Here is a 14,453-nt window from a genome sequence, read left to right on the forward strand (position 1 = left end):
GCTTATGTCTCAGTCTAACATAACATACATTAGCCCGATAAGCTCCATGGAGCCTCCGGGGCTCACCCAGAAAATGGCATTTCATTACATTCAACACTGGTTTATTATTATTTATTATTATTATTATTATTATTATTATTATTATTATTATTATTATTATTATTATTATTGGCTTTGCATTTTCAGTGGGGAATCTGCCTTTCATACCCTAATGGCTGGGTTTGGTTGGGCCAAGTATCCCATGATCCAGCGCATGGACTCTCTTAGGAAAGGAATGCCCATGACGTTGATTTATGGATCGAGATCGTGGGTGGATCATGATCCAGGTTTTCAAATCAAATATATGAGGAAGGATTCATATGTAGATGTGCAGGTAAATTACTAATTCTCTCCTTTTTGTTTGCACCCTCACCACTAACAAGAATATCACTGTCACCAATGTTTATCTAAGATTCACTAAATCCAGAGAATCATGTATTTTCATCTGATATAAACTTTTGTTCAATGTCCTGGTCAATATCTTCCTCCAAATCAGTCAGAAGTGTGGGAGGTGCTACACCTCTCATTCCTTCATCCAAACTGCTATGGTGTGCACATTGTTTCTTACTGCCACTGTCCCTTTCTTGGGGGAGCCATTTCGGCTCCCTGGAGCTATCCAGGCTGTTATGTATATCATTAGACTTTGGCATCACTCATTGTAAATAGGGTTCTAGGCCTACCAGGGACCACGAGCCAGAACCTGGCCCCCTCAGAGAGGCACGAGGAGCAATGGCCTATAGAAATACACGTGGGATTTGGAACATTTTATATCTGCCATCAACTAGGGCTTGGGGTTATATTCCACAAGTCATCTTGGGGTCTACCTCTGTTGGTCTTTTGCTGCTCGATGATTGACCACCCTGAGTGTGTTGGGGGGGTTTCCTCCCTAGTTTACCTTGGGGTAAGTGGTAGTTATTGCACTGGTAGGAGCGCGGGGTACTGCGTAGCTAGTTTTCACCTATAACAGTGGCCGGCTCTGTTCCTCCTGCATACATTGTCCTCTTGCGGGGGTTTTCTTTTTCCTTTTTTTTTTTTTTTTGCTTGGTGGGGGGTCCTGCCTGTGTGTCCCTACCCCCAGTTATATTAGGGTTTGACCTTCTGATTTTGGTGGTACCCCCTGCTTCGCCCCCGTAAGTAGACACGTCCCGATGGGGTTCAGCTTTAGTAGTTTGTTTGGTAGTATTGGGCGCCAGTTAGCAATACCCTGCCTGGGCCTAACTTTAGCGAAAAAGTCCAAGTGCCCTGGGAAACCCCGCGGAGGCACACGAGGTCCGATGGATGCGACCTCTGGGTCCCCTCTCACCTTGTGCGAGTCTGAGGGTTGCTCTGTCCCCTTGTCTCGGGGCGATGCTCATGGTTTTTAGGGAATGCTCCTACAGCTCCCCGGGGCTATCCAGGCCGATATGGATATCCCTAGCTTTGGCACCAGTCTATGTAGGTGGAGTTCTAGGCCTACTGGGGACCACGAGCCAGAACCTGGCCCCCCCTTAGAGAGGCAAGAGGAGCAATGGCCTATAGAAGCCCCCATGTGGTTGGAAGCATTCTATGTCTGCCATCGACCGGGTCAGGCACCCAGAAAGGTAAACATTCCAAAACTAACCCCTATTCTGCTGAAAATATTGCTACCAAAAGCCAAACAAGTGGATAGAACTCCCCAAACAAAAACGAGCAAACTAGTGTGACGTCACCCGTTGCCGCGCCGCCGTCTGCACAGCTTCCCCTTCTCTGGGAGGGGGAAGGGGAAGTCCCTGACATACTGTGCTGACAATCCACACCCCAGTTCTTGAGGCTGATGCTATAGGCAGCGGTTGTGTGTTCTATTACTATGGAACTAGTTTTAAAACTAGTCCCATAGTTTTAAAACAATAAATGGAATTTTAGCAAATATTTTAAAATTTGGACCACAAAAGTATTTATTATTTTTCCAGTGTTCTGACACTGGATCAATTTTCGCATCACATCTTTCATTTTGGTATAAAATTGTTCGCAATATAAAAGAACGTATTTTAAAACTAGTCCCATAATAATAGAACAATAAATGGAATTTTAACAAATATTTTAACTTCTGGACACTTTTGAACGCTCATCAGCACAAAATTATTTATATCTTAACAGAATTCTGACATCAATTTTCGTGTTACACTTTTATTTTGGTATCAAATTGTGCGCAATCTAAAGGCGCTCATTTTGAAACCACTCCCATATTGATCGGAGAAAATTTAAATTTTTAACAAATATTTTGACCCTTGGGCCGCTAAGGGTCATGATGGCTTAAACACCCACAGGCACAACAAAAAAAAATTCCAAAAAAATCTTTCGTCTTATAAAAGTGTTCATTTCTGTTCCTTGATCACGGAAAAAATAACAAAAAAATCGTAGGTAGCATATTTTAGTCACAATAGGGTAGGAAAGTCTGGCAAAAAAACGGTGTTGACAGAGCCTTCACCAGATGAGGTCTACTCTGCCCGAGCTGTCAGGCAGCAGTTGCCACAAATATATTACTGTATTACCTAATTATTTCAATGTCGCTGATTTTTTTCTTCGTTTTTTTTTTTTGCAGTAAAATTATTCAATAGTGTGTATTGTGATATATTTATATAACAAAATGTGTAAACCATCACTATACTCAAAATTATGGTGTGCATATTAGTGATTCAATTATTATGTTCATTAAACAATAAACAAATAGTTTTGCTGCTATTACACTATATACATAGGTTATATAGAAGTATCTGCATGTTTTGCTCACCATAACGAACCACTAAGTTGGTATTGTGAGTCAAAATGCAACAAGGAGTGCACACACCAGCCAGCCACTCGCTGCCACTCATTCCCTCCCTCAACAACACCTCACTCGCCCTCATTCTCATCCCACAATACTGGTTTTGCATTTATTCACTATACACAGACCTTATATATGCATATTTACATGTTTTGTTCACCATAACTGTACATCTAAGCTTGTATGATGAGTAAAGGCAATAAGACGTGGCTACTCACCCAGTCAGCTGGTGGCGGCTGCCCTCATGGCCAGACGCACTAAAATTTCTCCTCCAACAATATTGTTTGTGGTGTTATTACGCTATATGCACACATTATATATAGGTATCCTGCTTGATGGGGTTCTTAGATTTCTACTACTCCCCAGTTCTGGCCCGAGGCCAGACTTGACTTGTGAGAGTTTGGTCCACCAGGCTGTTGCTTGGAGCAACCCGCAGGCCCCACTTACCCATCACAACTCGGTTGGTCCAGCACTCCTTGAAGAAAACAATCTAGTTTCCTCTTGAAGATGTCCACGGTTGTTCCAGCAATATTTCTGATGCTCACTGGTAGGACGTTGAACAACCATGGACCTCTGATGTTCATACAGTGTTCTCTGATTGTGCCTATGGCACACCTGCTCTTCACTGGTTCTATTTTGCATTTTCTTCCATATAGTTCACTCCAGTATGTTGTTATTTTACTGTGCAGATTTGGGACCTGTCCCTCCAGTATTTTCCATGTGTATATTATTTGGTATCTCTCTCATCTCCTTTCTAGTGAGTACATTTGGAGAGCTTTGAGACGATCCCAATAATTTAGGTGCTTTATCTCGTCTATGATGCCGTATATGTTCTCTGTATTCCCTCAATTTTAGCAATCTCTCCTGCTCTGAAGAGGGAAGTGAGTAATGAGCAGTACATGTACTCAAGACGAGGCCAACACAAGTGATTTGAAGAGTACAACCATTGTGATGGGATCTCTGGACTTGAAGGTTCTCGTAATCCATCCTATCACTTTTCTGGCTGACGCAATACTTGCTTGGTTATGCTCCCTAAAAGTTAGGTCGTCGGACATCATTATTCCCAAATCCTTGACTTGCTGTTTTCCTACTATGGGCAGATTCGATTGTGTTTTGTACCCTGTATTATGTTTCAGATCCTCATTTTTGCCGTATCTGAGTACCTGGAATTTATCACCGTTAAACATCATGTTATTTTCTGCTGCCCAATCGAAAACTTTGATAAACTACAAACAACTATTAACAATGTCTTAAGCAGAGGTAATTTTCATGCTAATATTTGTATCATCTGCAAAGGATGACACAAATCTACCTGTTTTATTCACCATTCCTGTACAAATAAGCTGGTATGGTGCCCAAAGGCCATAGTGGCCACCAGTAAACAATATGACAAGTCATGCAGACGACGCACCTCCCCCCTTCCAAAATGGTGGCTCCCAACCTAATCCTATTGCTCTTATTACACTCTATACACACGTTATATATAAGTATCTACGTTTGTGTTTACCATAGCGAACCACTAAGCTGGTATGCTGAGTGCATTCAATAAAAGGTGGCCACACACAATCAGAAGGCGACACCACCACCCTCCCTCCTACAGCATTACTCCTCCCGCCATGGAGCACAGCGCTAAATATCACCACAGTCCTGCTATTATCAGAATCCTGGTCAGTTTTATCACAGTCAGGGGTCTTCTGTAATACTATCATCGCTAAATAATAGCATGAACATATATATTTTGACATTTTTAGGCAATGCTGTGGTCACAAACTGAACAGCAGTGCTGTGTGCTCATGGTGTGTGTGTCAGCCTTGGTGGCTCGCTCAATACTGAAGCTCTCGCACCCAGGAATGTTGGCCACAATTTTTATTCTAGGTGGCGTCTGTCAACTATCGGTCGTGGCTGCACTACAGCTGCCCCTCACCTAATTGTGCTTGCGGGGGTTGAGCTCTGGCTCTTTGGTCCCGCCTCTCAACCATCAATCAACAGGTGTACAGGTTCCTGAGCCTTCCTATCATATCTATCCCATATCTATCCATATCTTCCTTCCATATAAACCCATATCTTCCCATATCTATCCATATCTATCCATATCTTCCTATCATATCTATCATACACAAGTTCCTATCATATCTATCATACACAAGTTCCTACCATATCTATCATACACAAGTTCCTATCATATCTATCATACACAAGTTCCTATCATATCTATCATACACAAGTTCCTATCATATCTATCATACACAAGTTCCTATCATATCTACACTTGAAACTGTGTATGGAGTCAGCCTCCACCACTTCACTTTCTAATGCATTCCATTTGTCAACCACTCTGACACTAAAAAAGTTCTTCTAATATCTCTGTGGCTCATTTGGGTACTCAATTTCCACCTGTGTAATTACCTAAGTGTAATTACCTAAGTGTAGTTACAGGATGAGAGATACGCTCGTGGTGTCCCGTCTTCCCAGCACTTTGTCATATAATGAGACGAGAGAGATACCAAATAATATACACATGGAAAATACTGGAGGGTCAGGTCCCAAATCTACCCAGTAAAATAACAACATACTGGAGTGAACGATATGGAAGAAAATGCAAGATTCAACCAGTGAAGAGCAGAGGTGCCATAGGCACAATCAGAGAGCACTGTATAAACATCAGAGGTCCGCAGTTTTTCAACGTCCTCCCAGCGACTATAAGAAATATTGCCGGAACAACCGTGAACTTAAAGAGAAAACTGGACGGTTTTCTAAGAGAAGTTCCGGATCAGCCGGGCTGTGGTGGGTATGTGGCCCTGCGGGCCGCTCCAAGCAACAGCCTGGTGGACCAAACTCACAAGTCAAGCCTGGCCTCGGGCCGGGCTTGGGGAGTAGAAGAACTCCCAGAACCCCATCAACCAGGTATCAACCAGGTAACGTTTTGAAACTACTGACGGTCTTGGCCTCCACCACCTTCTCACCTAACTTGTTCCAACCGTCTACCACTCTGTTTGCAAAAGTGAATTTTCTTATATTTCTTCGGCATCTGTGTTTATGCCGTGTCCCCTAGTGCATGTGCCCCTTGTGTTAAATAGCCTGTCTTTATCTACCCTATCAATTCCCTTGAGAATCTTGAATGTGGTGATCATGTCCCCCTAACTCTTCTGTCTTCCAGCAAAGTGAGGTTTAATTCCCGTAGCCTCTCCTCGTAGCTCATAACTCTCAGCTCGGGTACTAGTCTGGTGGCAAACCTTTGAACCTTTTCCAGTTTGGTCTTATCTTTGACTAGATATGGACTCTATGCTGGGGCTGCATTCTTCAGGATTGGCCTGACATATGTGGTATACAAAGTTCTGAATGATTCCTTACACAAGTTTCTGAATGCCGTTCTTATGTTGGCCAGCCTGGCATGTGCCGCTGATGTTATCCTCTTTACTGTTCTCGGTGTTTTTCTTTCGGTATTTTCTGTTGGTGGTTCTCCCTGCTTGGCCCCCGTGAGTGGACACGTCCCAGGGGTTCAGCTTTTAGAAGTTTGTTTGGTAGACTTGGGAGCCGGTTCGCAGTACCCTGCCTGGGCTTCCCTTATCGTGTACCCAAGGCTAAGGGCCCTGGGAAACCCCATAGGACTCCATGGTCCTATGGGTGTGTCCCCGGAGTCCCGCCTCGCGTCCTGCGAGTTTGACGGTTGTTCTGTCCCCTTGTCTCAGGGTGACACTCACCCGTTGTGCCTCCGCCATGCTGCCTGTTGGGTCATTGTTTCTTATGACCCGGAGTCGTGCGACGGGTGTTGTCGGTACGTACTCTCATTCACCCTGGCCACTGGTCATGATAATCGGGTGCAGGCAGCTGCGGCGTTGCTTGCTAGATGTAGGTTGCTGCAACGCTCTTGGTTGTTTGCGGCCCCAGATGCCCCGAGGCTGCCCCGTTTTGGTTGTTGGGGTCGCTTCGGCTCTGGCCCCTTCCGCTCCTCGTCCTTCCCCTTCTGTTCTGCACACTTCCTCTCTTGCTTCCAGCTCCGAACTGTAGGGTTTCGGGGTTGGAGTGGGGTCTGGTTAAATTGAGACTCGGGGGATTTCCTCTTCCGGGGTGGCAGCGGAGGCTTTCGAGTCGGTTCCTCCAGCCGTGCTGTATGGGTCTGACCAGTGGGCTCCCTTCCTTAGTGTTTGTATGGCTGCCCCGGCTTTTCCTTGTTAAGCTGGGGCTTTAACGGTGCGACTCGGCCCCGGGTCATGCAGTAGAGGTTTCCGGGGTTGGGGAGGGGTTGCCTGTGGGGCCTCGGCCCCGGTTGCCCCTCTTGAGTTTTTGTACCCTTGGTGAGGGGCTGGCAGTTCCTGAGAGTGGGGTTGTTCCTTTCATCTCCTGTGTTTCTGTTGGTTTCGGGTATACCCCTCCCTGGGTTCGGTTCCGTGTCCCTTCGGGTTCGTCGGTCCCGTCGTTCCTGGGGGGGGTGTTTCGCCCCCTTTTCCTTACCCTTTTCGTGCTTATGTCGCGATACTGTTCCCTTCGTATCGGGGTCCCTGTGTGTCTCTTGATCAGGGGTTTATTTTTGTCCATATGTACCTCCGTGTGTTTGTGCTTGCTTCTCGTGGTTCCTGTTGGTTCACGCGTCTCTTCGTACCTTCCAATATTATTAGAACGTCTGTTGACTTCAGATGTGGTTTCCCTCTGATCTTTTGTCAGCCTCGTTGGTTACCTTCCGTCCTCTGTCTTTCGCTTCGGTTTCGCCTTGCTTTGTTTTCGCGTCGTCTCTACATCCAGTTTCAGCGTTCCTCATCTTCATTCCGTACGCCTTCCTGGTGTTTGTATGATGTGTCTATATGATGTGTGTGTACGTACTGTGTATGTACAATGTGTGTCCGCCTGGTGTACGAGCCATGCCACCCAGAGGACAGGTGGTGCGTTTCGTACCTCACGTGCTGGGGCCGGGGGGAGAGTTTTGTTTATGGGCGGCATGCTCGTGTGTTCGTGTCGTTTCTTGCGGTTTTCTACGGCTTCTTGCTCATTTTCTCTCTCCAGTTATAGCCCTCTGGATGCTGGGGGTGTTCTGGATTTTATTTATGGGGGCGTCACTTCATTCTTCCTCTGCTTCCTGGTGTGGGATGGCGCGGAGTGGCGCCTCCTTCTCCCCCTTTGTACTGCTCCACGTTTTCTGCTGGGCACGCACCTCTGGACATATTTCACCTTAGACTTTCAACTTTTATTCAGGTAACGGTACATACAATGCCTACTGCCTCTAGTATGCATGGCGTTCGAGCGACCACTATCGATGCTCTTGGTATGTTACTTGGCTTGCCTATGTTGTGGCACAGTCGTGGGTCCTGTCTCTAGGTGTGATTGTCATGTCTGGCGCCTCTGTCGGCCAGGTGCTGGTTCTCGACTTTTGGTGGGGTGCTAGCCTAGTTGTGCTTGCGGGGGTTGAGCTCTGCCTCTTTGGCCCCGCCTCTCTCCTGTCGGTCGACGGTTATGCTGTTTCTTGAGCCTCCTAGGCTCTGTCTTATCTACGTTTGCTCCTGTGGGTGAAGTCTGCCTCCACCACATAGCTTCCGAGTGCTTTCCACTTCCTATCTCCTCAGACATTGATCAGGTTCTTTTTCATGTCTGTGGCTCCTTTGGGTACTTGGCTTTCTCCTGTGTCCCCTTGTGCATGCAAACATTAGGACATACGAATAGAGAAACTGCAGAGGGCCAATTGGCCCATTCGAGGCATCTCCTATTTATTACCACCCAATCCCACTCATATACATGTCCAACCCACGCTTGACACGATCGTGGGATCCCACCTCCACCACATTGCGTGGTAATTGGTTCCACAAATCAACGGACCGGTTACCGTACCAGTATTTCCTAAATCTACACTTCTCCAATTTATATCCCTTGTTTCGTGTACAAAACGTGCCACAAGGGCGGCGTGTGCCACCCTTGGTCACTGCTCCATCCTTGTTTACTCTCTTCTTGCGTTGATGGCTCCTAACAGGGCTGTTTGGTGTGGTGTTGCGTTTGGTCACCTTGCATGTGTTTCAGTGACTTTCCTTTGTCCATGTACCTTGTTCTTTGTTGTCCTGTGGGGCTCTGCCTCGCATTTCGGTGCTTTTGGTTTCGTTGTCAGCACCGGGGTTTTTTCCCTATCTGGACACTCATTCCTTGCCTATCTTTGGTGCCTGGCTGCACCCTGCTGTCCATGAGGTCCCTCAGGTATGTATGCCCTCCACTGCACATTTTGTGGTTGGTCGTATGCATTACTTCCCGGCCGCTCCTTGGTTCGTATTCGGGGTTTTCCTTGCCTCTTTCCGTTTTTCCTTCTCCTATGCTACACTTGTCTGTGTCTCTGGATCAGTGCTTCTTGACTATCCTGATGTTGGGTGCTCGGGTGGGCCTCTGTCCATGTTCAGTTCCCTGCTTTTGGACTTCTCCGGTGTTCCGTTTTGGTACTGAGTTCCTACGATTTTTCTTTGTGACTTACTGCAGGCTTCGGTGTTGCACTGTCTGTGGGGGTTATGGACTTTCGGACCACGTCTCCTGCCTTACTGGTTCCTTTTCTTGGAACCGATAGCTGGGTTCCGGTTCTGGCTCCGGTTTTTCTTTGTTCCTTTTCCGGAACGGGTGTGTTTGCTTTCCTGTGGTTCACGTCCTGCATAGTTCTCCTTGGATGCCTCAGGGGCACGTGCGTCATTCTTCCCTGCTGGAGCTGGTTATGTTGCTCCTTTGGGTTGCGGGGTCACTGTTTTTTTATTCGCATTTTGCGCTTTCATCCATGGTGCTCGTTTCTTGTTGTGTCGGCATTGGTGGGTTTGTTGTTGGTCTTTCACCTGCGTGTTTTGTCTCAGGGGCGGTGTGTGGTTTTCCTGGCGGTCCTTCCGGTTTTCCTATCACTGCGAAGGGTCCTTCGATCTCTGATAGGGTTGGCTTGTCTTCCCTTTGGGGTTGTTCCGGGTCCGTCGTCTGCGACCGTGTCCTGTCACCTCGTATTGGGTGGTGCTGGCGGAGCCGCTCCTGCTTGCATTCGGTGTTGCGGTTTCTTCTGCTCCGTTCCGCTTGCTGTCCTGGGCGTTGTTTCACCTCCGGCCTGCTCTTGAGTTCTGGTGCCGTCCTGGTCGTTGGCCTAGGTGGTCTATTTTCTTCTCGTTTTGGTCTATGGGCTGCTGCTTGGTTGGTCGGGGCGGGGGGGTGCTTCCTTTGTTGTTCAGTTGCTTTTTTTTCCCGCTGTTCTCTGCATGTCTTGGCGTCTGGGGACGTGGACGCATTTTGGTTGTTCGCATTCCCGTCTGCAGGGTCTTTGTTTCGTCTGTGGTCTTGGTTTTTTAGGTTAGGGCATGCGACGTCCGCCTCCCGGATCCTTCCCTATTTTCCTTATCTGTGGTGAGGTAGCTCCAGGGAGCCAACGAGGCTCCCCCCAGAAAACCAGCGTTGAATGTAATGAAATGCCATTTTTTGGGTGAGTCTTGGAGGCTCCCCGGCGTCCCTCCCTCCCTCCGGTCAGTGGTTTTTCACGTATTTTGACATCCAGTCTAAGAACTGCCAGTTGGATTGCCGGCGTGGAGGGTCTGGGGCTTCCCCTTCACCCTCCCAAAGAGGGGAGGGGGTGGCACGGCGACATGATGACGTCATGCTAGTTTGATAATTTTGTTTGGGGAGTTCTGTCCACTCGTTCGGCTTTTGGTAGCAATATTTTCACCAGAATAGGGGTTTGTTTGGGGGACCTACCTTTCTGGGTGCCTATTCCTGGTGATGGCAGACATAGAATGCTCCCAACCACAAGGGGGATTTCTATAGGCTATTGCTCCTCATGCCTCTCTGAGGGGGGGGCCAGGTTCTGGGTCGTGGTCCCCGGTAGGCAAGAACTCCTAGCACTTTGATGAAAGAAAGTTATATATATCCATTCAGCCTAGATAGCTCCGGCTAGCCTCCGGGACTTGCCCAGATAATGGCGTTTCATTACATTCAACGCTGGTTTTTTCTTTCCTTTTTTCTTCTTCTTCTATCATCTAGCTTTGGTTTTTTTAACGCCTTTAGCCCTCTCATCATAGCACTTGTTTCTCAGTTCCGGAAGCCAATTCATAGCATTTTGAAAAGAGAAGGAAAGAAAATAGGTGTTAGTTTGCCTAAAGTAAATAATGATTGCAGCAGTACCAGAACGTGCCACCAGGTGGCATGTTTGGTCATCCAGGGAACCAGATGGTGGTATGTTTAGTCAGCCAGGGGTCCAGATGGTGGCATGTTTGATCAGCCAGGGGTCCAGATGGTGGCATGTTTGGTCAGCCAGGGCTCCAGATGGTGGCATGTTTGGTCAGCCAGGGGTCCAGATGGTGGCATGTTTGGTCAGCCAGGGGTCCAGATGGTGGCATGTTTGGTCAGCCAGGGGTCCAGATGGTGGCATGTTTGGTCAGCCAGGGGTCCAGATGGTGGCATGTTTGGTCATCCAGGGGACCAGATGGTGGCATGTTTGGTCAGCCAGGGGTCCAGATGGTGGCATGTTTGGTCAGCCAGGGGTCCAGATGGTGGCATGTTTGGTCAGCCAGGGGTCCAGATGGTGGCATGTTTGGTCAGCCAGGGCTCCAGATGGTGGCATGTTTGGTCAGCCAGGGGTCCAGATGGTGGCATGTTTGGTCAGCCAGGGGTCCAGATGGTGGCATGTTTGGTCAGCCAGGGATCCAGATGGTGGCATGTTTGGACATCCAGGGGTCCAGATGGTGGCACCCTTGGGTCAGCCAGGGGCCCAGATGGTGGCACCCTTGGGTCAGCCAGGGGTCCAGATGGTGGCACCCTTGAGTCAGCCAGGGGTCCAGATGGTGGCACCCTTGGGTCAGCCAGGGGTCCAGATGGAGGCACCCTTGGGTCAGCCAGGGCTCCAGATGGTGGCATGTTTGGTCAGCCAGGGGTCCAGATGGTGGCACCCTTGGGTCAGCCAGGGGTCCAGATGGTGGCACCCTTGGGCCAGCCAGGGGTCCAGTTGGAGGCTCCCTTGGGTCAGCCAGGGGTCCAGATGGTGGCACCCTTGGGTCAGCCAGGGGTCCAGATGGAGGCTCCCTTGGGTCAGCCAGGGGTCCAGATGGTGGCACCCTGGGTCAGCCAGGGGTCCAGATGGTGGCACCCTTGGGTCAGCCAGGGGTCCAGATGGTGGCACCCTGGGTCAGCCAGGGGTCCAGATGGAGGCTCCCTTGGGTCAGCCAGGGGTCCAGATGGAGGCTTCCTTGGGTCAGCCAGGGGTCCAGATGGTGGCACCCTTGGGTCAGCCAGGGGTCCAGATGGAGGCACCCTTGGGTCAGCCAGGGGTCCAGATGGTGGCACCCTGGGTCAGCCAGGGGTCCAGATGGAGGCTCCCTAGGGTCAGCCAGGGGTCCAGATGGAGGCTCCCTTGGGTCAGCCAGGGGTCCAGATGGTGGCACCCTTGGGTCAGCCAGGGGTCCAGATGGTGGCACCCTTGGGTCAGCCAGGGGTCCAGATGGAGGCTCCCTTGGGTCAGCCAGGGGTCCAGATGGAGGCTCCCTTGGGTCAGCCAGGGGTCCAGATGGAGGCTCCCTTGGGTCAGCCAGGGGTCCAGATGGTGGCACCCTTGGGTCAGCCAGGGGTCCAGATGGAGGCACCCTTGGGTCAGCCAGGGGTCCAGATGGTGGCACCCTGGGTCAGCCAGGGGTCCAGATGGAGGCTCCCTAGGGTCAGCCAGGGGTCCAGATGGAGGCTCCCTTGGGTCAGCCAGGGGTCCAGATGGTGGCACCCTTGGGTCAGCCAGGGGTCCAGATGGAGGCTCCCTTGGGTCAGCCAGGGGTCCAGATGGAGGCTCCCTTGGGTCAGCCAGGGGTCCAGATGGTGGCACCCTTGGGTACTGGTTTAATGATTGTTAACCTCCAGAAAACTGTTGCTTGCCTTGTTTCTTTTCTCGATTTAATCAAGTTGTGAGCAGTTTTTTATTTTTCTTTGCCTGTACTTTCTGGCCACTTTTACTTGATCCCCTATGGTTTCCTGACCTTTATGCACATACCAGAGTCTGATTCTGGTGTTTGGTAGCCTTGTGCAAGTTGAAAGCCTTTAGCTTTATTAGTGTGTGTGTGTGTGTGTGTGTGTGTGTGTGTGTGTGTGTGTGTGTGTGTGTGTGTGTGGGGTACCACAGTCAATGCACACACAACTACTGAGATCACCCAGAAAAGGGAGCTTCCCTGCATCTAGTGCTTGATTTCTTTAACAAATGCTAGAAGAATGAGATTTCTGTACCTGTATATTTAACCCAAATATCTAGTATATCTAGTGGCCAGAGATGATTTTAAAAACTATTTATTTGCAGGTTATACAGGGAGCAGGCCATCACGTATATGCAGACAGAGCCGAGGTCTTCAATAATCTGATAAATACTATTGGAAAGCATACAGATAATGGTACACTACCCAAACTTGCCCCTGAGAATCCAAGATCAAATAGTGAGGAAAGTCATGGGGAGGTTGGTGTGACACTCTCCAAAATGTTAAATGTACGTAATGATGACACTCGTGATGATGCCACAGTTCAAGCCAGTGTTGATGTATCGTCAGATGAGTTTGATTAATGCTGTGTGTAGTGATAGCTCGGCAGATATTGTTGTCGGCACAAAGATAATGAGACATTAATAGATTTTTATTGTACAGATTAACACTAATCACAAAATATATTTTTCATATCAACATAAAAGTCCTTAGAGGTTATTGCATTCATTTTACAGGGAACATTGTTACAATACTTAGAAAGGACGACGATGATGGATGTTTTACGTATTTCTTGTTACTCATTGTATTACTTCAGCCGTTGTAATGAAGTACTGTAGCCATTTTGTGGATTAGTCTGTTGATTAAGTGCAGTTCAGTAATCTTCTCAGTGGCTGAATTTATACCAGAGAGGAAATTATAACACAAAATGACAAGGAGAAGCACTAAGATTAATAAGTTTATTTTGTTTATTGTGCAGATTTTGTTTACCCCACCTCCCTCTATCATTTTACCGCTGTATTTTAACCAATGTGCTGTGCCTCATTTATTGTGACATTCTGGCTGTGCACCAAAAATCAAGTGTTTTCCCCAAAAACAAATTTATTTGTAAAATATTAAAATCTCTTTCCTGAACATGTACCTGTAAAATAAAATGCTAAAGTCCACTTACTGTGGGGACATAGACAAAGTGATGTGTGACATCATTACGGGCTGGTCGCCCATGTGTGGTGCTCCCAAAGGTGGTCACATGGGCCATTCAAGCCTCGCGAGTTGCCACCAATATATTTACAAATAGTTTTTTCTATGTATGTTCAATGCTTTATATATATATTTTTTTTCATCATATATGATGCACATACAGTATGTGTCCTTTACAATACGTATGTATACAGAAGAATGTTCATAATGTTCCATGGAACTGTGATAAATGTGTCAGTAATGTGTCCACAATAAATGTTTATTGTTGCAATATTATTTGTTCACTATTCATTATAACTAACTATATATATATATATATATATATATATATATATATATATATATATATATGTCGTACCTAGTAGCCAGAACGCACTTCTCGGCCTACTATGCAAGGCCCGATTTGCCTAATAAGCCAAGTTTTCATGAATTAGTTGTTTTTCGACTACCTAACCTACCTAACCTAACCTAACCTAACTTTTCTGGTTCCCTAACCTAAC

The 14,453-nt window shown here is 47.7% G+C and overlaps 1 protein-coding gene across 1 annotated transcript in view; it reads left to right on the plus strand.

Annotated features, from left to right (window-relative positions):
- The window catches only part of LOC123762744 ((Lyso)-N-acylphosphatidylethanolamine lipase), a 76,495-nt gene extending 62,269 nt beyond the window's left edge, over positions 1-14,226 (plus strand). The window contains exons 7-8 of the mRNA XM_045749498.2: positions 187-373; positions 13,080-14,226. Coding sequence (XP_045605454.1) covers positions 187-373; positions 13,080-13,337 — 445 coding nt within the window. The 3' untranslated portion in view covers positions 13,338-14,226. The remainder of the gene's footprint in view (positions 1-186; positions 374-13,079) is intronic.
- The last annotated feature ends 227 nt before the right edge of the window (positions 14,227-14,453 follow it).

Source organism: Procambarus clarkii, chromosome 27 (genome assembly GCF_040958095.1).
Source record: "Procambarus clarkii isolate CNS0578487 chromosome 27, FALCON_Pclarkii_2.0, whole genome shotgun sequence".
NCBI lineage: Eukaryota > Metazoa > Arthropoda > Malacostraca > Decapoda > Cambaridae > Procambarus > Procambarus clarkii.